The sequence below is a fragment of the Etheostoma spectabile genome, chromosome 4 (assembly GCF_008692095.1).
Source record: "Etheostoma spectabile isolate EspeVRDwgs_2016 chromosome 4, UIUC_Espe_1.0, whole genome shotgun sequence".
In the NCBI taxonomy this organism is placed as follows: Eukaryota; Metazoa; Chordata; class Actinopteri; order Perciformes; family Percidae; genus Etheostoma; species Etheostoma spectabile.
The window spans coordinates 18,456,299-18,481,267 of record NC_045736.1 but is presented as its reverse complement, the minus strand read 5'-3'; the positions used below and the strand labels follow the sequence as shown (position 1 = coordinate 18,481,267).

The 24,969-nt window shown below is 39.7% G+C and overlaps 1 protein-coding gene across 2 annotated transcripts; it reads right to left on the bottom strand.

The window, feature by feature from the left end:
- Positions 1-5,561: 5,561 nt before the first annotated feature.
- On the bottom strand, positions 5,562-23,514 carry si:dkey-195m11.8 (fidgetin). Of its 2 annotated transcripts, none has more exons than XM_032514259.1 (3): positions 23,312-23,514; positions 22,292-22,521; positions 5,562-9,518 (listed from the first exon to the last, which is right to left on the bottom strand). In XM_032514259.1, exons 2-3 carry the CDS (start codon positions 22,314-22,316, stop codon positions 8,365-8,367), a joined length of 1,179 nt encoding a protein of 392 aa, XP_032370150.1. In that variant the 5' UTR covers positions 22,317-22,521; positions 23,312-23,514; the 3' UTR covers positions 5,562-8,364. The 2 variants fall into 2 exon arrangements, with proteins under 2 accessions (XP_032370150.1, XP_032370151.1); XM_032514260.1 differs by having other exon boundaries at positions 23,322-23,496.
- Positions 23,515-24,969: the final 1,455 nt, after the last annotated feature.

Sequence of the window (24,969 nt, the reverse complement as noted above, 5' to 3'; positions counted from 1 at the left end):
TATTTGTAGGTATTTCATTCCCACTGGGATCCATCTAATTGAAAGTTAGTGATCTCTGATTGAGAGCAAGATCTAGATACAGGCATCACCTCAGATTTAATTTTATATCCAGATATTCAAGAAAAGGTTTCAATCTTATTTAGGATTATGGGAATAGAATTAGCTGGGTCCGAAATAAGCAGCAAAATATCATCCACGTATAAAATCAATTTATATTCCGTCCCACCACCCCACACCCCTTTAATACCTCTATCCGCTCTTAGAGCTACAGCTAATGGTTCCAGAAATATGGTGAAAAGCAGCAGACTCAATGGATCCCCCTGTTTCTGGCCTCTCATGAGGCCAGAGAAGGGAGATTTCAAGCCATCAGTTAGAACAGATGCCTTAGGGGACAAGTAATCTTAATCCATATAATGAAATCCCCTCCAAATCCAAGCAACCTCAATGTAAAAAAGAGGTAAGCCAGTTGTACTCTATTATGTGCTTTTTCTGTCCAATGAGAGCGCTGTGGTGGGCTTGTCTGTACCACGTCTTGCCCACATAAGGTGTAATAACATTATCTGATGAAGAGCGCCCTTTAACAAAACCCACTTGAACTGCATGCACTATATAAGGCATAGATCTTTATATTTTTGGGGCAAGCACTTTATTAAGAATTTTGCCATCAATGTCTATTAAACTTATGGGTCTATAACTCCCCAGGTCTGTAGGGTCACTGTCTTTCTACAGGATCAAAGTAATTAAAGCCTCGTTAAACGTACAATATCTGTTATTTGCTTATATCAAATGACTCTTTATATACTTTTGTCAGTATGGGTGCCAATAAGTCAATATATTTCCTCTAATATTCAACTGGTAGCCTGTCTAGCCCCGCCCTAGTGACTTTCCTGTTTTCAGTGACACTATTGCATCTCTAATTTCTCCTTTGGTAATATCTCCCTCAATCTGTGCTACTTGTCCTTCTGACAGTTTTTGTGATATTTATATTAGCGAAAAAGGCTTCCAATTGTTCTTCTGATGGATCTACTTCTGATTTCTACAGCTTCACATAAAAGTCTTTAAATACCTCATTAATGTCCTTTGGACTTGTTACTAGTTCCCCATTTTGTATTTTTAATTGCCTGTATTATAAAGCTAGCATCTTGTTTTTTTAATTGCCTAGCCAATAATTTACTGGCCTTTTCCCCACTCTACTTACTTTTCATTCTAAAAATAGCATATTCTACCTTTTTACTGTATAACTAATTTAACTGGAATTTTAATTCACATACTCGTCTCAGACGGTCCTCAGTATGAATATCCGTCAGTTCTTTTTCTCCAATCCCATCACTTGGTTTTTACTGTCTTTTTTCTTCTTACTTGAGTGAATTATTATTTTGCCTCTTATATAAGTCTTAGAGACCTCCCACACTGGGCCTAATCTCTCAATTGATCCAATGATATTGTCAAAAAATATTTTAAGATCTTCCCCTAATAATTTGGCAAACGTTTCATCCTGAAGTAATGACACATTCATCCTCCATCTATTAGATTTTATAACGTCTAAACCCAAATGTGCCCCCCATTGCAGAGTAGCATGGTCTGTTAATGAAAAGGGTCCAATTGTACAGTCTACAGTCCCTTAAACCAGGTATTTAGATATCAGGAAATAATCTAAGCGGCTGTGACTTTTATGCATATTTGAATAAAATGTATATTCTCTATCTCTGGGATGTACTAGCCTCCAAATATCCACCAGGCCCAGGTCTCTCATCATTAGATGTATGGCTCTTCTGTCTCTGCACACTATTTGTGGAAGGGGTTTTGTCTTCTTGTACCTGGTTATAGTTGCCAGAAATTATAGTGTGGTCCTCCACTATTTCCCCCATCATTTTATGACAAAAGGCAGGCTCTTCTTTATTTGGGGCATATACTGTATATTACATATATTAACTCCATTTATTTTAGCATCAACACATATTATCCTCCCTTCATTATCTTTATGTTGTCTCAATATACCAAAATTCTAATTTTTATGTTTAAGTATTGCATCCCCACATTTATTGCTAGTATAAGAGCTATGGTTTACCTGTCCCACCCATCCTGTCTTAAATTCAGCTATTTCAGAATCAACCAGATGTGTCTTCTGTAACAGGGCCACATCTGCTTGTTGAGATATAAGAAAGGTCAGACATTTTTTTCTTTTTGCTGAGTTATGTGATCCATTTATATGGAACTAATAAACCTTACCAAATTAACCATATTTTAAGCCCATTTATATTCCAGCATATTGAGTTAACCAATACCTACACATTACAAGATCCATCACATCCTTTAATACTAACCATTTTGGGTGTTTCCAACTGCTAGCCTTACCAAACAAAAATGAAACAACGACATGTAATGTGCCCCACATTTTGCACACAAAACACTCTTCCACAAAACCAAGCAAACCAAAAAAAACTATAAAAAACATCCATGGGTGGGAAAAAAAACACTTAAAAACCATAGATGCAAAAAAACGTCCTTCCCTTATGTCTCAGGTAGAAAACAGAGCCCTCTTCCAACTTCTCTTTCAGACCAACCAGAACCAGATTCTGGCATCTGTTCCGAAAGTTGGCATCTTGCTGGGCCGCCCCAAGTTCTGAGCACTTCTTGACAGTTCTCTCCACTTTTTGCTGAAGGCCAATGTTTTCATCTTCCAAATCAGATATCCTACTTTCAGCTGCCTCCAGACTCTGTATGATGGCATTAACATCCGTGCTGAGGCCTGCATTGTCCTTTTTAACTTGGTCAATATCAGCTTGCAATACCAGTAGTAACTTACTAACATGCCCAAGCTCGTCCATAGCTTTTCTGAGCAATTTTTGCACAGCAGATAGGACGCTTGTATCCATGCTTCATTTATCACCACCTGGACCAGCTGAGGTAGTTTCTTCTTCTTGTTCGTTGCCGTCCTGTATGTCCGTCATGTTGTTAGCGTTACTTCGCAGCGTTTTAGGGGGCCGTTGACTTTGCCCCATTGCCATCTAAAACTTATCTGTGCTACACCGTGCCAAAGGAAAGTTCTTAATCACACTTTTACCACTTTAGAGTAACCTCTATCTATCACAGTACAAGGTTTTGGGTTATTTTGTTGGGAGCTCCGTTCTAAGCGTCCATGTTCTTCAGCATGCTCACGTGACTCCCCAATTGAACACACTTAAAAATACCGTGATAATACCGAAAACCAAGATAATTTTGGTTACTATAACCGTGAGGTAAATTTTCACACCGTTATATCCCTAGTTTCAGCACATATGACAGAAAGTTAGTTTCATAAGACTGTCGTACTCACCCTGTAGGTTTACTTGGTTGCCATGACTTTATGAGCGATGAAGTCCTATCACTGTTCCAGTTGCTCACCCTCAAAGGGGAAAGAGAGCAAATGCCAGTTTGTTTGAGTTCAGTAGAGCAGACGGCTCTGCAGTCGTGTAATTACGACTTTATGACTTTTCATAAACAACTGAAGGAGCGGCGGTGTGCGGTGTACATAGCGAAAACCCTGTTGTTCGTCTGCCCTATTTTTTATACCATGGCGGCAGCCATCAACACATCAACATAGAAGAAACACTGTGCATTATTACTTGAATTTAAATTCTTTCAAGAAATTCATTTGGAAAGAAAAAACTGCTTTTAAACTCAACTAGGTAAACTAAATTGAACTACCAGTCTCAGAACATTGTCCTGTTTCCCTATAATTTCTACAATATTACCTAGTTCAAATTCTAAAACTGGTGCAAAACCACAGGGCCATTTGTGTTATGTGAAGAGCCCATAAGAAGCTCAAGAGCGCATAGAATAAAAGGACAGGAAAAGTGGAGAAGATCCTGACCCTCTTCCCTTGAACACCAGCCCTATCCACAGCTTTATTGTCTGGAGGGCAGAGGGCAAGCGCTGACGTGTGACAGATGTCCAAAACTTTTGTCCTTTCATTCACAATGAATGTAACCTTGCTGCAACGTCAAAGTATATCACAGCAAAACCCTTTTTGCCCGAAACCGTTTTATATAAATCTTATTTTTTTACTATAATGGTCATTATCATCCACCACCTTAAGTCCCTGCATCTTAAACAAACCTCAAACCATATTCATGGGACTGGCTGCAGGCATTCATCCAACCACCTTTTGCTAAGCCTCTTGTCTCCTCCCTTAAAGATGCAGTAGGTAAGACTTGGGCAAAGGGACAAACAGCAACAAAAGCCACACCATGAAATCTGCATTCCCGCCTCTACAGTTTATTGGAAAATAGCATTGTGGACACTGAATTTGTTGAATTTACTGTTTATCAGACCCCAGATGAGACAAGAAGCTAACATTAGCGAACGCTGCGGTCCCTCTGCCTCCCCGTTGCAGGAGACGCTGTATTCGCCCAACACGCTGTTTTAACGTTAGCTACTGTTTTGAAACCGTTTTCAAAGTTAGCGTGAGTGCATACCGCTCTAAACAAACATGGAAAATGTAGCTGGTAATGTTCACTCTGCATTTTGTTTTGTTAAACTGTGTGTAAAATGAGCGGTGATGTTAAATCGCCGGTTTCAGATAACATCCCTACGGTACTGTCTGTTTGCTGGATGGTTTCAAGGTAACATTCGATAGCTAACACTAGCAGATAAGCCCGTCGACAACAACCTTTTTGTTCATATTCTGGCACGTTTCTGACCGTAATGGTCATGGTGCCTGAAAGTGTGATGTGAGATGCTAAAAAGAAAACTACATGCTGTTTTCAATGGACACAGCTGATCCACTGTCTATTTACTAGAATACTCTAGATTAATTAATAAAATTAATTGTACCATCTGAATATAATTAGTGCCAAATAACTCCATAGAAAATTTTTTGGGAAATTGTGATGAACATATGGACCAGTAAAATAGCATTACCAAGATTTGAAATTAGCCATCAACATTTGTACCTTAGGATCAACACTGGTTGAATGAAGCAAAGTAAATGCAAATAGTGGAACAAAATCCAACTAAAAACAAAATAATGCCTTTGTTGACAGGACATTTAGGGTACGGCAAACAGTTTGGTCAGTGTCATATAGATGTTACAATACTGGGTAAAGGTAGCAATATGTTATTATCATGCTGCAATATGAAATTGGACTTCAGGGTTCAGGATTGCCCGATGGCCCCGGGCAAGTAAAACGCCATGTTGGGCAAGTAAATATAACAACCCACCGGCCCGTTTAGAAGCATCATCGTATCATAATAATTTGATTTAAATGTGCCATTGGACAATCAGGAATTGCTTTGGCGCTTGATGCTTTTTTAAGTAGTTTTTTTTGTTACACTTCTAATGATTTTTTGATGTTTTTTTTTTTCTTCAAACTTTGTTTCCTTTTTTTCTCGAGAAAAACAAAGTTGTATAGGAGCCAGTAAAAAATGTAATTTACTACTTTACTTCATCTGGTGTAAAAAAAAGTGAAAACAAATCGTAGCATTGAACCCTGGATACATTTGTAAATATAAATCATTAGTATATATAAGTGAATGATAAACCTTCAATAGTCATAGACAAAAAGACAAAATCATTTTTTGGTGTGATATCTTCATTTCCATGACATAACAGTCTTTAGTGAGGTAGACTATAACAGGTCAAGAATTAGAAACATTGCTCCTTAAACTGGCATGTGAAACGACATGATTTCCATGTACAATGCCTTTAAAATGAGGTAGAAATGGTTACAGAGAATGTACAAGATACAATAAAAGTACAACTGAATCACAAAGCTAACACTGAAATGCCATTTTCCATCAGTTGTACAAATTCAACTCCACTTCAATGAATCAGAGTAACATCAAAAAACATTCTGTTGTTTGTTGAAGTGTGTAGGTAACAAAGAACAAATTTGTTTTGTGGCATTGAAGAGCATTCAATTGTTGTAGCTAAGCGCTTAAATAACTTTAAAATCTGGGGGTAAGAATACATAATTATTTGCATAACACCTTTTTATTTATCTATTTTCTTTCTCCATCATATTTTGAAGCTAAATATTTGTGTGATGATTTTTTTTGTTCAGAAAGTTCAATTTTATAAATTTGCTTGTATTTCCAAATGTAAATACTTTTTCATCACATTGAATTTCAGACTAAATCTGAAGCTGCATTTCAGTCTAAATCTTACTATTAAAGGGGATCAACTCTCTGGCCATGCTTTTAGGTAAGCGTTTGGCTTTATTTAAAGCTTTTTGCAACAAAAAAATGTGTATGGCACAACTTCTAAAGGGATGGCAAAGTGGAGCAACAAAGCTGCAACTCGGTGAAAAAAAAGATTTAACTGTACATATTTTCTGACAGTGCACATACTTAGTAAATATTTAACTTCTCCCTTCATGGTGTCAATTCATGTTAAAGCTCAAATCAAGCTGATTGACTTGTGACACTGTGTGAAGCTGTTTTTGAATACTGATATAGGAAAATTGCGATAGGACACTTTATTAAGACATTTAATAAACATACTCATTATAGAGCATATAACGTAATACTGTATGTGTATGCTGATATTTTTAAAAGTTGTTTAACAGGAGTGCTTTATTTTGACAGTTTGTCCACAAATAACGTTTTCCCACTGCTAACTACACTAACACTTAACATGTCATTCATTTCTCCACCAAAACCTATAAATGAATTACATCTATACATGAAGAAAATATGTTTTATATATCTAAAAACATCATTGATGTACAAAATGGCATGTATTGTCCTTTAAAAAAAAAAATCTGAATTACATTCAACATTTCAGGCCTTGGTACAAAAACCTCAAGTTTAAATTTCTCAGAGCTAAGAAGCTGTTGTGTGTGTGTGTGTGTGTGTGTGTGTGTGTGTGTGTGTGTGTGTGTGTGTGTGTGTGTGTGTGTGTGTGTGTGTGTGTGTGTGTGTGGACATTTTCTACTGTTAGTATCAAAGGCCTTGTAAGTTCATTGTTTCCCTGAAGTGTTCAGAGTATGTTTTGCTCTTAATGAAAGCCATGGCTCCATTTTCATTTTGCTCCATAAAGCTCCTTACCAACAACCTAGACAATAACATACATTCTTATTTTATCGTTCTGAGGTAACAATATTCTTCCTGAGTATTCAATAACACAACTGTAAATCATCCTTTTGAGAGCCAAAAGTAAAGAGTATGCATATAAAAAAAAATACTAGTCAATCCTATAGCACACAAGCGGGTAGATCTTTAAGAATGTAATGTTGAGCAAAAGTTGTTTGGGGCAGTCACTCAGAAGCATTTATCCTCTACTGAGACCTGCATGCCTCTCAGTCTGGGCTGTGCATCCAAACAGAAGTAACAAACAGGCTAATGCGACTTTAAATTGTCTGCTCTAAATTAATTTTAGCAGTATGCAGACCTAAGCTTGGTTGTTTGTTTTGTAGATCTGTATAGTCATTATTCATTGTAATAGTTTGACTTTTATAGGTGTAAGCTGCACCATTATTCGCAAATTCTTGAGAAAATATACATGTTAGTTTCAGGATCAGTAAAAATCTGCAAGTAAACAACACGCTTTGAAGATGATCTGCAAATACTCAAATGTTGTCATTGTGTAAATGCTAAATACATTTTTAAATGAACTTAAAATCTTACATTATTTTCCCAGTTTTTCTCAAAACAATTCCAAAGGGCGGCTTCATGTACAGTATATATAATGTAGTCATTTGATAAGCAGCTTGTATACACTGGACAAAAACAAAAGTTGTTCACATGAAACATGAAAAGGAGGGGTAAAGGAAACTGAACAAAGTCAAGAATGAGTAAAAGTTGGGGAAAGCAAGGGATGAGCAGGGAAACATCCATTTCTCGAGGCCACACCTAGCCGGTGAGTAAGCTGTGTAAAGTAGCAGTGATTGTGCTGAAGTAGTATGGCAATCTCACCATTTCAGTTGTTGCTCTCCTTACTTTTTGGTCGGTAATGATTTTTGTGGTGTGGTAGAACGTATTGCAGTCAAAGGCCTTTTACATACATAATGGCCAAAAATAATTACACCAACTTCTAAAACAGCAACGTTGCAGTGCTGCTGCCGCAGTAGCAGAAAGAAAATAAATAGGATCCTGAGAGAAACAGACAGTCATACGTTTAGACTGTCTTAACGCTATCTATGTAGAGAATTCTTACCTCACCCCTAAGACTTACCTCAACCTTACAGGGTAAAATGCCCCTTTGAATCTTTGGAAAAACATGAATAATGAAAATGTTAAGGATGCACAAGAAATACCAGTCTTGTGCCCTCTTGTTGTTTTCTACTAAAATTAAACCTTTTTTGTTGCCTTAATCTGTTTGTATTAAGAACTCTGGTTGGTTTCAAAGAGTAAGAGAATCCTCTCAAATGCCAACCAGTGTTGTCAGCGCCCTGCAGTGGGGTCCTCAGATCGTGTGTGTGATGCAGGTAACTTCATAGACATTCTTTGTTGTTGAGGAAAGTTGTGCTCCCCTGACACACTCTCTCCTGCTTGGCCTGATGGTGGGCTGTAGTCCCCTGCCCCGCCATAAGGGGGTGACATCATGCGCTTTCCAGGTTTGTAGGACTGTGGGTCTGAGGTTGAGCTGCTCATATCGTAGCCATTGCCGTGACCTTTGCTGTGACTGTTTCCATGGCCGTTGCCATACTTTCTGTAGCGTGATCCGTCCACCTCTCCTCCCTCCTGTCCTTCATCTGCCATCTCAAAGGCCTTGCGTTTCAGTGGCACTCCTCCCTCGGAGCTCCCTCCAAGGCTGTGAGATGGGTAGCTGTAATTGCCCCCCACCATGGTGGGTCTAGGGGCCAGAGGAGTGGGGGCACTAATCCCAGGGGGCAGGTAGGAGGCACTGGGGTGGCTGTATCCAGAAGACAGGCTTGTTTGGGGGTAGCACCCTGGAGGGTAGTTGTAGACAGGAGTGCTGGCGCTGTAGCTGGGCACCAGAGTGGGTGCGGCCTGCAAGGAGTGTAGAGGGGCAGGGGGAAGTGCTGCGCTGGGCTGAGGGCAGTATCCTGAGGACAGGTAGGTGCTGTTGTAGGCAGGAGGGTATTCCTGAGATGACGGGGCACTGCAGGAGCCAGCGCCACTGTAGCCTGGCTCAGAGGCCAAGTTACTGCTCACTACTGTCACACTTCCTGTGGTTGGGATGCCCACAGATGCAGAGCCCACCTTGGTGCCAGTTAATGCCTCCAGTCCAGGATAACACTCCATGCCCTGACCCAATGCCCATGGCTCAGATTCAGTTTTCAGGAATGCTCCAGGTTCTGAGTAGGCCCCTGTAGGAGGGCGATCATAAGACAGCTCCAAGCCTGAGTACTTCTCAGCATAGCGTTTGAGGAGAGAAGAAGCAGTAAGGGCTGATATGTCATCACTTGCCCAAGGGTAACCTGCAGGGGCATAGCTACGGCGACCAGCCGTAGCATAAGGGTCGTGTTTGTGGGCAGACGGCGGTGAGGTAGTAGAGGTGACATCTAGGTGCTGCTCAGGCCACTGAGATAAGGGGGCGGCGTGCTCCGGGGACCAGTGCATCTTCAACAGACCTGACAGAAACAAGACCAAAGCTGGATGAGTCCACACAGTTGTGAAGGGATGTATCAGATGTTGTATCATGAGTAGACATTTTGTCTTGACCAGATATTTGAGGTATTTTGCCTCCTGTGTCTTTCAACTCATAAGCATGCTAAGAGTCTGGCAGCTTCATGAATACCTGCCCTCTTAATCACATTGGCTAGCTGACCCTTTTCCAGAATAGTCAATGCTTACCCTGTGCTCTTAAACACAGTTTCATCCAGGCAGGGGACAACTGTTCTAATCTTTATGTGAAGCCGGCAACATAGCCCCCAGCCTGGTCTCCACGGTGATAAGCTTCTATCAGCCCACACGCTGCCCTCTGCCTTTGCCACTCTCACATTAGGGCCATTGTTGTCTCTCTGTGACTTTCTTAGTCCACAAAGCCACCCCCACTGAGCATGTGATCTAATTCGGTCCAAACCTCGGGGGTCTGTTGGACAGGGGGAATAGGAGGTAGGGGGTTCAGTGTTTGGAAGGGGGATCGGAGTAGTTTTTCATCATACTACATAGAGAGACTGGATCGGTACATCTATCTAACACTGTTGCAAGTGCACCGCTTGTTTGAGCAATACAATTTTTTTATTTTCATGTCCCATGTGTGATCATACATGCACATTTACACAAAGAGAGTAATCCGCTTGTTTAGTGGTCGTGGGCTTGATTGGCTTTTGCGGGCCTTGTCTTTTTGAACGGGCATTAGGCTGACATTCCAGGCATTGCAGAGTATTATTTAACTGTCCTGAACCCAGGCCTTAGCCAGAGGGGATTCCCTACAACAGCACTGGACCGTGGACGTAGTTACTGCCTCAGTTTCACCAACAAGGGGGACAAATAATTCCTATGTCAGTATAAGTTTTTAATGTATTATCAATTAATTGGCACCAATATTGGGATATGTTCTCTTGCAATATTAGGGCATAAATGTATCTCTCCTTAGTAACTGTCCTTAGTGCTGTCTGGCATTTTGCCTTCAATGGATCAGACTGCAGTTATTAACAAACTGTCATCTTAGTGGTGCACAATAAAAAATATGCTAAAAAATACGCAATGACTTGAACAAATTTTCTATATTCAATCTTTCTTTTCGAAAATAATCTTTTCATTTTGGGGAATGTTTCTATCTTTCTGAAAGATAACATTATATACCATAAATGATAGTCTTGCAACCATGTGCATCGTGTTGTGATTGTTTTGTGAGTTACAGTTTAATTTAAGACTAGGGTTGCATCTAACAATTATTTTCATTGTTGATTAATCTGCTTGTAATTCTTTTGGCTGATACATTGTTTTCTCAATAGAACTAGAGAAAATAGTGGAAGATGACCAGTGAAACTTAAAGACCAGTCTGAAACCAAAAGATATTCAATTTACAATTAAATATTATGTGGAACCAGATAGAGATGTAATGGTATAGAAAAGTTAAGATTTGGTTTATACCCTGGTTTAGGAGTCACGGTTTGATGTGAGTCCTGTATAGTGGAAAAATAAAAAACAAATGCATAAGAATACATTTCTTTTAATTTATTTTACGCAGTCAGGCAAATGTCAAATCCTCTTGCTGGGGACTGAGGCAACTTTGGTATACTATTATTATAATAAAAATAAGGAACACTTTAAACATTTCTGTATTAAACTGAACAAACCCTTTTACAACTTGTGCATAAGGAGGAGTGTTTCAGTTAGTTCCACCTTGGCTATATTTACACATTCAAAGTACCAACACATTTACCATCCCAGTGATTGGCACATCTAGCTGATGCCATTGAATGTGCGTTAGCATGTGTTTCCATCACATAACCAACAGTGGAGCAACACTGACACACGCTGTCCTCATCTTATACACAACTCTCTCTCTGTTGCCATTGTACTTGACCTGGAAACCGCAGATAGGTCTTCCAGATCCTGCGTTTCATTTACACCCTCCATATTGTGACTGATTTGCACACTGTTTGATGTGAATGACATATAACTAAAGGTTACCAAGTGGAACTTGCAGTTGTGAAGTTAGGGCCAAGCGTGACCCCCATATTGCGACGATTCAGAACGAATAAATAAACTGTTTCAGTTCTGGAACCAGAAAATGTTTGGTATTTTTGCTTAAAAATGAGAATGTTAAAAATAATTGCTTATAAATTTTCTCCCCATCTAGTAATCAACAAATTGTTTCAGCTCTATTCAAGCCCCTATTCATCTAGATATTCTACATTTTTGGCCCAGTCTGTTTATGAAGATTTTATTTGGAGAAATGCAAAGAATCAGGAAATAATTGCAGCAGTGGTATGTGTTTACACATACACACTTACTCACTCATACGTCTGGTCTGGAACTGTCTACATGTGGATTATGGCAGGTTGTGTCACATGTCCACCAGGACCACCAGATGGGCCTCAAATGGTCCACATGTTGATCCCTAAATGAAATGATCCTTCAGCCCAATAATCCCACTCATCCAATCCAGGGATCGCAGCGCTCTAGACCAGCACAAGCTCCACCCCGGATTTGAGGAAATCCCTATTCTGACTGGTCATGGTGCTTATCCCGGGAACAAAAACATTAAAGGCACAGAGCAAAAAAAAATCTTATATCACCACCAGCACACATTCATACCTGGGTAAACATAGCAGCACAAAAAAATGCTCAACAGGAAGGAATATGAGAGATACTTCTGTACACTGAGGTTAGAATCAAAATTACTGCATATCATGACCCAGTAAAGCACTTCACCCAAAGGCTAAATCTCCTTTCTCCATCTTACCCCTACCCTTTGAAACCAAGTGGTAAGGGCTAGGGGTGAAAACACATCCTCTATAAAATGGGACACCACTTGGTTACATCACCAAACAGCATTGATCACAAACTTCCAAGATGCCGTCTCTGTCTGTGTCAATGAATTATTTTTTTTTTGAATGTCATTAATGTTCAGAAAAACATGTTAACAAAAATCAGTCTTTATTGCCCAATAAATTAAACATAACAGGCAAAAACATTACATGAAATATATTATATTTCAGAACTATTATCTACTACTATTAGAACCATAACTTACATGTCACACACATAAAATGGCACTCAAATGTGTAAAACTAAAAAAAGACACACAAGACCACAAACAAACAAATTAACAAACATTTCTACGTGCTTTACATATACCGCCCTGTATCACACAGGGACACAGGAGGACAAAGCAGCTGATCCACTTTCGACACAAGTTTCTTAAATCATGTGGTCATGTTGTACCCATTCATTATTGCACTGGTACTGCATTATTGTAATCATTTGTAATTAATTCCTGTTCATGCACTTGTATATTGTAGTTGGTTATGATATGGGACACTGATGAAATGTGAGGGAAGGGTTACTGGCCAGCAGGCATCAGACTGGTGTGGAATATCAGAATAGCTGTAGTTAATTTGTTTGTTTGTGGTCTTGAATGTCTTTTTTTTAGTTTTACACATTTGAGTGCCTCTTTATGTGTGTGACATGTAAGTTAAGGTTCTAATAGTTGATAATGGTTCTTTTACATAATATATTTTATGTAATGTTTTTGCCTGTTATGTTTAATTTATTGGGCAATAAAGAGATTTTTGTTAAAATGTTTTTCTGAACATCAATGTCATTCAAAACAGTGATAACTGAAACAAATATACAACACACCATGTGTTTTATACAACACACCATGTGTTTGTATACAAATATGTATTGCAAACAGACCTAAGTACTACACAGATAAGAACATCTACCTCTGCACCACCAAAGTGAACATAAAATAACTATAAAATATATAAATGCATATGACGTGCGCCGATATCACAATGTTGAGGAATTTCTCAAAAATTGTCCGATCGTTTCAAACAGACTGGTATGGAAGAAAAGATTGACTATGTGGCTGTGCTAACAGTCAGCGGCTGTACTGCTATTGCTGCCTGCTTTTTTCAATGAGTCAGACTGTAACCAAGCATGAAAAGTCGTCAGTCAAATTATGCTGAAAACCTTAGGTAAATCTCCGATTGACCTTGCACTTGACGAGCAAAGGAGGCTGAATGTAACCTACAACAATGAAAAGGTAAAGGAAACCCGATTTTAGGTACCGAGGGATCTGATAAATGCTGGAATCCTCATCAAAATGCAGAGGAGGAATGTTAAAACTGAGGATCATTCAGATCAGATGATGGAAGAGTAAACTGGAGGGTCTGGATGGGTTAAAGGCTAACTACCATTTTTTCAATGTGGACCCTATTTTCCCATGTTTTTGTGTCCAAGTGACTGATAGGAACAACAGTCTTTGAAGTGAATCCAGTGTTAAACAAGATCACTTAAGTCGGCAGCGGTGAAACAAATATTCTATGCGTCTGACAACATCATGGAAAGGATCCCGTCACCCCTTTGGGACTAGGGTTGGGGGATGTCCCCTAAATTGGCAGTTGATGATGTTTACAGTAAAACATCACAATGGACAATGATATTGTTACCGGGTGGGGTTGGGGACTACAGCCAATCCAGTCTGCTCAAAGCGATTGTCTTTTTCACAAATAGGTTGCATGTAAGGGGAAAGAGTAGCTCCCATTTAAGGGGCCCTATCTTGCACCCTGCACAGCTCAGCGCAAAGCCTGACGCAAGTGTCTTTGCTAGTTTGAGACTGATGCAGTTGTCAAATTCCGGCCAGTGCCCTCAACTAGGATTAATGTGTGTCTGACAGGGTGGGGGGCGTGGCATCACAATAGTGGCTCTCCATCGTGATGTCGGTCAGCCATCACAATGGAAGATGATATTGTCCGGCACAATGCTATTTAAAATCTTTCTGTTCAACCAGAAACAGCTCTCAAGTTGCTAGCGCTAAACCCACCAATTTGACCAGAGGACAACATGAGGGTTAAGCTAAAGTCTGAATAAGTCACTGTGTTCCTTTAAGGTGGATGTGTGTGGCAGACAGCAAATTTAGCATATTTGACCTAAGAGAGAGAGATGATGAGTAAGGGTGAAGTAGTTTCTGCCATGTTTGCGGGAACCTGACTGTGCAATCCTCTGTATTAGTTGTGTTGCATTGCCTTGGAATTAAGCCCCCATCAAAGTTAAAGGCTTAAAGCCAACACAAGGAGAAAACTCTTCAGTAGTGATGCTTCTTTAATTCTTGTACACGACTGTCAGATTGTCACAGAGCAGTGCCACTCCTATAAGTCTTGTGTGCTCTAATCCATTATTCTGGTTTGCTTAGTAACTACCATTTTTTTCAACCTTTTTTAACCCTACTTTCCTATGTTTTTGTGTCTAAGTGACTGATGAGAACAACAATCTTTGAAATGTGTCCAGTATTAAGCAAGAAGGCAAACACAAGCTACAATGTAAGTTAGGGCAACTGTCCAGCTTATATTTATTTACCTTCACAAAAGTATTAGTTCTTGCCACTGACAGGCTCAGATTAATCTTTTAAGTGTCTGCCAACATTATGGAAAGAATTTCTAAGGAGTTCGAACTCTCTGTTAAAGTGTAAGATCCTTTTTTTAAACATAAAAACATCCACGATTGTTTGCTAAACCCACTGTCATTTTAGCATTGTAAAATACACTTCATTCAAAGTCGACAGAAACAAAATAAAACTATGAAAAGCCGTTTTGGGTCTTCTTTCCACTTTTCAAACCATCACAACTCTAGTTTTGGTTAAATTAAACACAGTTTACAGGTTTGCATTTGAAAATATGTTGTCTCTATACATGCTATATGTATTGCTTTTTTAAAGGGAGTCTGAGCCGTTTTTCTATATCAATGTTCTTCTTGAGTACCCAATTGTAATTTCCCAAAATAACATGATTGATTCTACACAACGCTCTTTGGCAAGTACAAATCTCTACTTTCATGAATTTTCGGGTGTCTTATTCAATTTTATAGCATATAAAAAAAAAAATAGTATTGAGTAAAAGTTGACATACAGTATTCCAGTCTGTGATTATCCATCAACATACATTCCTTTAATTTTATTCTAAATAATAACTAATTTTTGCTTTTCTAACTCAAACATTAGGTATAAATTCCAAAAATCTAGGTTTATTGACCATAAATTCCAAATATAACTGTAAAACTAAAGTTGATAAGTTAGTGTTACAAAGTGTTAAATGTCAAAAAAATTACAAAAAACCTAAGAAAAAGTTAAAAACATCAATAAAAAGTGTCAACAAAAGTGTTGATTTTCAATTTTGACGGGAAGACAACACAAGGGTTATCCACCATATCCCCCAGAGTTAGACAAGTCAATCCATACCCTTCTCGTGATGCCCCCAACATTAGCTTAGCCTAGCAAAGATCCTGCAGGTAACTGGTTCCAACTAGCTACTGGTCCCAATAAGTGACAAAATAACATTTACAGGGGATAAATGTAGTCCAAGAACAACTGCATTAGTAGTGACCATTCTATTCAGGTAATAGTGTTATTAACGTTACCATTGTTACAGTCGTTATTCCTCTGAAAACATAACGGGACACTTACCGTAGCTCCAGGGGATCCACTTTGTCCGGTCTGTACTATTGATGGGATGGCCGTATCCTTCAGCACACGTTTTATGGTCCGTGTGGCTAATTCCATTTTTTCATAATAATAATCCTCAGTGAAATGTTCTGAGTAAACACGGTGGTTCTTAATCTTTTACAGGTGTATTTGGATCCAGAGAAAGTACAGCCATAGATTCAGCGGCTAGCGTTTTTGGTTGGAATTCTGTGAAACATCACACTGGTCTCCCCTGTTAATTGTCGCAGCGAACACCCATGATTGTAAAATATCCTTTTAGTATCTACTACTAGTAGTACTAGTAGTAGTACTTTGACCAAACTCCAGGCAAACTCTCTGGTCTGTGACCAGGTTTCTCAGGTGCTGCGCCCAAGTAGCAGAAGCATCAGTGCTTCGCCTTTCTGAGAATATAGTTCCCAGTTAGTATGCGGTTAGAATACGGCTGTGTCTCATACCAATCACAACATGTACTGTAAATAGCAACATGTTGGCGTTATTTTGTCACTTTTTGGGAGAAGTAGCTAGTTGGAACCAATTACCTACAGGAACTTTGCTAGGCTAAGCTAATGCTGGGGGCGTCACGGAGAGTTGCAGCACGCACGGAGATCAGAAGGGTATGTATTGACTTGTCTAACTCTGGGGGTAACGGTGAATAAACTAAAGTCCCAATAAGTTGGTGTGTTCCTTTAAGACCCATGGTGTTCGAGCTTTGAGGCTGTAGCACTTAAATTAGCTTGCGTTTGATGTATTATTGGTAATTTCATTATGTACTGTATTCTGAGCTTTACACTTTATAAACACATGGCTCGGGTGGTCACTTCACCGTCTATGATTTGTTTCTTGTACGTTGTTTTATGCTCTTTGTAAAGCACTTTGTGTCTGTGAAAAGAGCTATGCAAATACATTTTACGTACTTACTCACTTGGTCATTATTGTGTGCAATAACACAAAATTATGATGATTTTATATATTAAATCAATATATGGCTACAAAATAGTGACCTGTGCAGAAAGGCTGGTAATGAGTCTAGTGTCAAATGTCCAATGATATCTATTTTATGGACAAAACTGTTAATTCTTACATAGAGACAGATGCAACTCTAGATATAAGTACATACAGTGGATCTACTTATTAAAGGAAATACCACAATAATAAAACACTAATTGGTAAAATTACTGAGACATCTCAAAATGAGGAAAACTACTGTAACTGCTCTCTTTATCAGCTGACCAATATTATACATTTAGTTATGTCCACATTATATTCCTTGTAGCAAAAGTTCTTTCAAAATGTCACTCTTTGCACACAAAAAGATAGTCTTAGGCTGAATCTAATTTCTCTGTCTTACTTTCCCTTAACCCCTTCCCCTTAGTTTTGTGCGTTCATGCAAGAGTAAGGGCTGTCCCAATACTCATTTTTATCGAGGGCTAGGGGTAAGACGAAAGGGTGCACAGCCCTTAAAACCAAGGGAAGACGCGAGTTCACTTGAAACCGATGGGTATCCATATACATTGCGCAACAGGCAACAACAGCTGCCAGATTGACCTGAGAGTTCCAAAAAATGTTAGTATTTTCGGCTTAAATAATTGATTTAAAAATTAGGAGAGTCTTGTTTTTTCCTCTACACAGTCCTGTACATATATACTTGCAACCATGTTCTTAATTGAAACTTTTTAAAAACCCTTAACTTGCTATGCTAACGCTAACCACTAACCGCCAACGTTACATTGCTGATTTGTACAACAGTCCTGTAACCTCTCACTTTTCACGAGTGCTGTAACATCGGACATATGTGTTAAAGTGAGTATGTTAGGGAACAGGGTTTGCGTATTAAGAGTGTCATCCCTCTTAGTGAGGGAATACTTAACCCTAATTTAGCACCTCATGTTGGCTCGGGGCCTGGAAACACCCCTTCATTCCTGTCCTTGCTTGGCTTACCAAGAGACAAAGATGAGTACTAAGCCGGCTTGGTACTATGACAGCTTTTCTTAATCATTGTGATTATCATACTGTTGACAAGCACCAGTGTTTCCTCTTTGTCTTTGTTTGTCTACTGGACACATCAGATGAAGGGGACCCTCACAGGTATGATTAAAAACATAGAAACAGCAACATAAAAGACCAGTTGGTTTGTATTAAAAGAAATATGTATGCCATGCTACAGTACACTGTTTTGAATGTGCGCCTATGTTACTCCAAGTTATTTTTAATTCTATGTGGGCTCCAACTGTTCATTTCTGTACAGAGTTGTAAACTTCTAATGTTTAGTGATCAGGCACCATGAATTTAATAACACACTTTATTGAAATGCCACTTTCACATACAGAGATACAGTTGACATGTTAGCTCATGTCTTTAAAAAACACTGTGTACCCTACCTTTTCAAGCCAGAGTCCTTTGCGGGTGGGATTTTCTTTCTTATTGAAATTAATGAGAATGCCTACTCATTTGTATCTTTGCAGATAACTTAGAAACCTGACATTTAGCTTAGATGAGGTGATACTTTGATGGAGATGGATAAACCAAACTCAAGTCTCTGTTCATTACCCAAAAGTTACTAACTAAAAGATGGAACTGTTTGTCCACCGCAATAGCTCTGAATGATAATCTGAGCAGCCACATCGCTTGTCTGCTAGCTGCCTGACAGCTTTGATACTGGAGTATGTAATGAGTGAAGCTTGAATCACATAGTGAAGTGAACGTTTGCTAAAATGCATTTATTCTGAATCTAAATGTAGTTGAGTTATGTACTCTCACATTCACTTCTTCACATAGACCACTAAAAGTTGTGATGAAAAGAATGTTTACCCTTCAAAATGGCTTTGTTAGATGAAAAATAACCAATTTGTGTAGCATTATTGAGAAGAGCAAGATAACATCAGAAGAGGAGATGGCCTGTTAGAGCGTGGGACGTGTTGAGGCAAGAGGGGATCAAACAAAACAAGGTTTGAGGGAAATACTAATATCCCAAGCAGACCAATCATGCAGACACATCCCAGTCACCTAGCTCTTCTCCTTATCAAGACCTATGCATGGATGCTACATAGCCCAAGGGTTTACCGAACAGCAAAATATGAAGTGTGTGTGTGTGTGTGTGTGTGTGTGTGTGTGTGTGTGTGTGTGGTGTGTGTGTGTGTGTGTGTGTATCAGGGACTAGGGTGCTTGTAAACAGGAGCCTGCCTGATCCATTCAATAAAGAGATGCGCTGAGTGTAATTTTTCAACTCTATATCAAGGTGTCAACAACCTCCACTAAAATCAGTTTTAGTTCGCTAACCATCACTACTTAATGAGATAAGATATTGATAGGATATGTAACAAATTCATCAAATGATTTTCTCATTCAATTATGCAAGTCATGGGTGTTTTCTTTGTGTCAGTGGAGGTTAGCCTGACTCGTGGTCCACTGCATGGTCACGATGAGTAATTAGGGGTTAATTAGATGAAAGTACGTGTGGGGGAGGTGTTGACTGGAATGGGGATTTGGGGGTTGTGAGGCATTAGAGGAGGTTTTGCTCACCGGTTGGTTGACTAGATGAGGAGGGCTTTTACTCCACTTACAATAAACAAAGACTTACATTTCCTGAGGATGGGCAGACATCTAGAAATACACAAACCAAGCTGCACACACAGACTCAAACAAACTCCTATGCTGTGCTTTGGATGCTTTGTTTAGCTTCAGCTAGCCAACCAGCAGAGGAGCTCTTGGTCATCTATGGGATGAGTCAGGCTGCTGGAATGTCAGGAATCTAACCTGAGATCTATTTACAAAGCACATATCCTCTCTATTCGCTTATCACACACTGTGAACTCTAAGGGTAAAGGAACAGAGTGAAAGAACATGCACGTACAGTGCAGATGAATGACCCTATCAGCTGTTTGCACATTATTGAGCAATTTGTATTAATTAATTTACACCACTGCTTGTAAGATCAATATAGAACACATCAGAAGAGAAATGGGATATTAATATACATGGAGAATGTCAGTATTCCTGTAGCAATGGACAATCTACACACTGCACACACATGACACAGCTATTTCTGTATGCCTTGCTTACAAAATAAATTAGGGTTATATTGTTTGGTAAGCAATGATCATAGTTTAAAGCCAGTGTGAAGAACAATCTGCTGAGGAGAAAACCCTCCCTCTCGCTCCTTTTTCCCCTTCCCCCTTTTCATCAGGCCCACACAGTCCATTAGGTCACACTGCTGTCAGCCAAACAACTACTGTACCATATCTGATTCATGTTTACACATATCTAACCTACAAGTCATTTCTAACTACAAATCACATGACAATTAAAGTCAGAATATGGCTTTTCTTGGTCAAACAGACACATCCAACCACACAGATTTAACTTGAAGCCCAACTGAGAAACTGGTTTAGTTTAATTCATTTTTATCCTCCTTTTCCAGTCATTTTATTTTTAAATCAGATTTGTCCTAACAAGACCTCCCTCCTTCTCTCTCTATGCTGAAGCAAAGACAGGACTGTGTGTCCAAGCCTGTGTGGTCAGTTTCCCCCTCCCCCACTCCTTTAGCTCACACACACATGTGGCAGAAGCTGGCCTGGCCCCTCTTTGCTTATTGTGTCCACTCATATATCAGGCTGCAGCTGACCAGTCCCTCCTCACGTCCCCTCCATCTGCCCTTCACTTTGCTCTTTCTCTGTCATTTTATTGCCATCAGCATGGGTCTTTACTATAACACATAATGAGGATCTAAGGTGTGCTACAATTTACTTAACAAGCCTTTATGATTACTATGGAGGACTAATGTGTGTGTGTGTGTGTTTGTGTGTGTGTGTGTGTGTGTGTGTGTATGGGGGTGGGGGGGAGGTGGAGGAGGCGAAGGGTGATGTTTATTTGTCCCTCTATACAGAACTAATGAGAAGCTGGTGACACCAGGTTACTAATGACCTGGCTTTCATTCACATTATAGCGTCACCCTGGTAACTGCCAGCTTAAAAGGGCTAAAACTTCTAATAATCATTATGGTCAGAGCCCGTAATGAGGTGGTGGGTGATTGTGATTGTATGTTTACTTGTTTGTTTGTTTGTGTGTGTGTGTGTGTGTGTGTGTGTGTGTGTGTGTGTGTGTGTGTGTGTGTGTGTGTACGCGCAGATGGACAAGAAATGTGCTAGTCTGTGATATTTGATCAAAGTATTTAGGTTGTCATCATAATATTGTGTGTAGTTGATGTTTCTGTGGGAACAAATCTAACGAGATGCTGTGAGTCTTTTTGAGGGAAGAATGTGACAGACGTATGTTACTTAAACTTTTGTCTGCTCATAAAACTCCCTCCGTCTCCCTAGACGTTTTTCGTTGTTTATCTATGTGCATCTGTGTAGCTTTTTAGAATATTATAACCTAGAAGTAAATCCCTGTTGCATAATTCCAATCAGGTTAGCCTTGTAATCCTTTTAAGCTTGGCCTAATCAATAGCCTAGTCAATCAATATAAGCATATTCATCTGCCTGGATAGCAACCTTTCATGATTAGCACATATACAAGTGAGGCCTGTACTGTGATGCGTCACAGAGATTTTTGTGATTTCATCTGTTTTTACATACTAATGTTGCACATATAAAAACATATCTGTCCAATCTAGTAAAACTGGAAATAAAATGTTGCTATGTTGTTTTTATGTGTGTTTCAGCACAAAACACCATCATCATAGGCTCATACATTGAAACATAAGTTATTTTTTCCTTAAATAAAGATAAGTAAGGGTGCCTCCAGAATCTCACAATGTGATGGTGCTATCATTGTTTAAAAATAAATATAACCAACATTTTGGATATCTTCCATTCTAAAAGAAACAGCTTTTGTTCATGCTGCTCCTTAGAATAGATAGGCAGTGGTGCTTAAGTTGCTGTCTGTCTAAACAAGTTGTTACTATACTAAATTCCCATGGAGGGGCTGAAAAAAACGCGACTGAACACTTTCTGTGAAATTCCTCAATGCAAGCCTGGAGACTCAGCTGTTAAGTCCATTAGCATATCTTCCTTCTCAAAATGACTTCTTAGAGACCCCCCAGCCCCTCACTTCCCTCTACTGAGCCACAGGAGATGAGTCATGGACAAAAGACGAGCCAAAAGAAGACATACAGAAAAACAGATTCAAATTAATACTATGTCACATTGTTCATGTACAATATGAGAGACTTATCGTTAGACTTCACCGTAACGACATAAATCCTCTATACACAAATTTAAAAAATAAATAAAAGCAGTGCAGACTTACTGTATGGGGTGACAGGACTGAGCATTCTGCAGCCCTGGCCTCGGGTAAAGAGGAGAGGACCGGGACCCCTTGGTGCTAGTGAGGGCCCAGCTGCATGCTGCGGGGCCTCCCCGGACTACTGCTTCTCTTGCTGCTGGTGGTTGTGTAGCTGTTGGCTCGGCTAGTGACTGGCCTGCTGGAGCCCTCCATGGTTCATTTCACAGTTCAACAACGCGCTGACACACTGCCACCTGAATAGCACACACATATGCCAGTGTCAGAGCCAGAAGACACAGTGAATAAGATGAGGATGTTTATTTTGATTGCAGCCACCGCAAGATTGTAGGGATACATTGTATAAGTACAAATAATAAAAAAACTAATTTGCTTGCATGTGTCATATGTTGAATTCAGTATTCTTGTTTTAAAGACTATTTTGAACATAACTTTTGGGAAATACTTGCAGAAGGCAACTAATATTGACTCAAAATGAGTTCCTCATGCGTTGACTTTTACTTTCTTCAGTTTATGTGCATGCATGTGTATGAGCGACCGATCGAGACAGAGTTTGAATGCTAAATGCCCTGACAGAGACCTATCAGACCACAGCACCACATGGCCAAGCAGAGACAAGTTTCTAATTATTTGAAGCCACCCACGGTTGAAGACAAAACACTGCAATATACAACAGCAAAAGTAACTTTGTACTCTCTGCAGAGAAAGGAAGCTATATAGTATCCCATGGAATACATGAGGGAGAAAACTGAAGAACGAGGAGGGGAGTGCTGTGTGACATGTAACCTGGTTTGGCACATAGAGGACAAACTAGTGAGAATGGCATACACAGATTAATAAAGAGGATAAACTATAACAGTACAATTGAGTAAGCAGTACATAAAGGAGGGCATCTCACACAAAAAGAGAGAATAGAAAGAATTGAAAATGATAGGAATGTGCAAGAAGCAGCAGAAACATTGTCATTACTGCTGAAAGGAGATAAAAGCTAAATATCTTTCAACAAGTGAGTGTATGATTACTGACCTGATCATACCTGGATTTGCTCGATGAGTGGTTCAGTTAGGAAAGTAATCCACTATTCCACAAAGTACAACAGAGGAGCCAATGTAAATGTTTATGTGTGAGGTTGTGTGTTTGTGTGTATGTGAGAGGCTTGTGCTCTCTTCTGGGACCCTATCCTCTCCTACACTCCTTGCTCGCCCTCCAGCTTCCCGCTCCCTCCCCCCTCTCGCTCTCCCTCGCCCAGTGACAACAGAGCAGCACGTACATCCCCTCCCCCAACCACGCCACCCCTCCCCCTCCTCCTTCTCCCTCTCTTTTGTTAAAACTATTTCAGCAGGAAGAGAGAGAGAGAGAGGGAAAAAGTGACCAATCATGCAGTGTCAGAAAAGACAGAAAGAAAAGACTGTTTCCCCCTGTTGCTGTGTGTGTGTGTGTGTGTGTGTGTGTGGTGTGTGTGTGTGTGTGTGTGTGGTGTGTGTGTGTGTGTCTGTGTGGTGTGCTGGCGCATGAATTTCTGCATGTGTGCAAGTGTGAATGCATGTTTTTTTATTTATTTATTGTAGACCTTCAGTGTGATGAATAAGCATGTGGAACACATGCTACTGAAAAATTGTGGAATTTTCTTCTTCACTGATCACATGAGAAGTTCAGTTATTGTCAATGACTTTTATTGATCTGGTACATTGATCTTAGTGGCGTTGGGAGGGTGGAGTTGAAACAACCATGTCAATATTACCTAATTCTTGTCGTGTAGTACCCCATCCCCCTTACACACACACACACACACACACACACACACACACACACACACACACACACACACACACACACACACACACACACATAGCCTGCACACATGCATGGAAAGCAGTAAATGACCTCCACATTGGCCTCAAATCTTTGACTAAGAAGTAGGTACATTTCTTTACCTGTAATGTATCAATATCTGATATTTTAATACACATCCATTTTATATTGTTTCTTTCCAGGGGCTCATTTAACTTTTTCCCTTAAAACCCTATTTTGCTCCCCAGTCCCTCAAACATAGGAACACAGCTGTGGCTCTGCATTTAGAGTTGTGGAGGAGGCGGGATACGCTGGTCGACTCCTCATGTTACTCTGCTGTAAACATTCAAGGCCCTGCAGGACACACTCTTTCTGCTTTGCGCCCTGCACCACACACACACACACACACACACACACACATACACACACCGGCACATGTTTGACATGTGTTAGCCATGTTTCAGAAGGTGGCCGTTCACAGCTCAAGCTGTAACTTTCCTTTGCAATTTCATTTTATTGGACCATAATCACATGGCTATGATTACAAAGCAGTTTTAACAAAAAAGAGGATTTTGAACACCAACAACGTCATTACGCCAACCTTACAATAGTTGGTGATTGCAGTCCTTCTTATTAATGGAGACAAAGTGGCCATAAGTGGACTATCATCTGAGAGAACCATGAGTTAGATTTTTGCCAAAAATTGCAGTAGAGCTGGATGCTTTTTACAATACCTTTCATCAGGTGAGGAGTAATGGCTACTGCAGTGCTCAGCTCTTTCTCCCTTACCTGCTTTGCTGACTGACTGTGAAAAAAAAGCCACGCTGTTATTTTGCAGGCTTGGAAACAATACATCTAAACAATCCCAAATGTGCTGCAGGGGATTTTCTTTA

What these genes read in the sequence shown, in the direction of transcription:
- si:dkey-195m11.8 (XM_032514259.1), bottom strand. Translation starts at nt 22,316, where the DNA reads ATGCTCAGTCCTGTCACCCCATACA. An exon ending in CAGTCCTGTCACCCCATACA is followed by an intron (nt 9,519 to 22,291) that starts GTAAGTCTGCAC and finishes TGTTTCTGTCAG; the next exon opens with GTCTGTTGAAGATGCACTGG.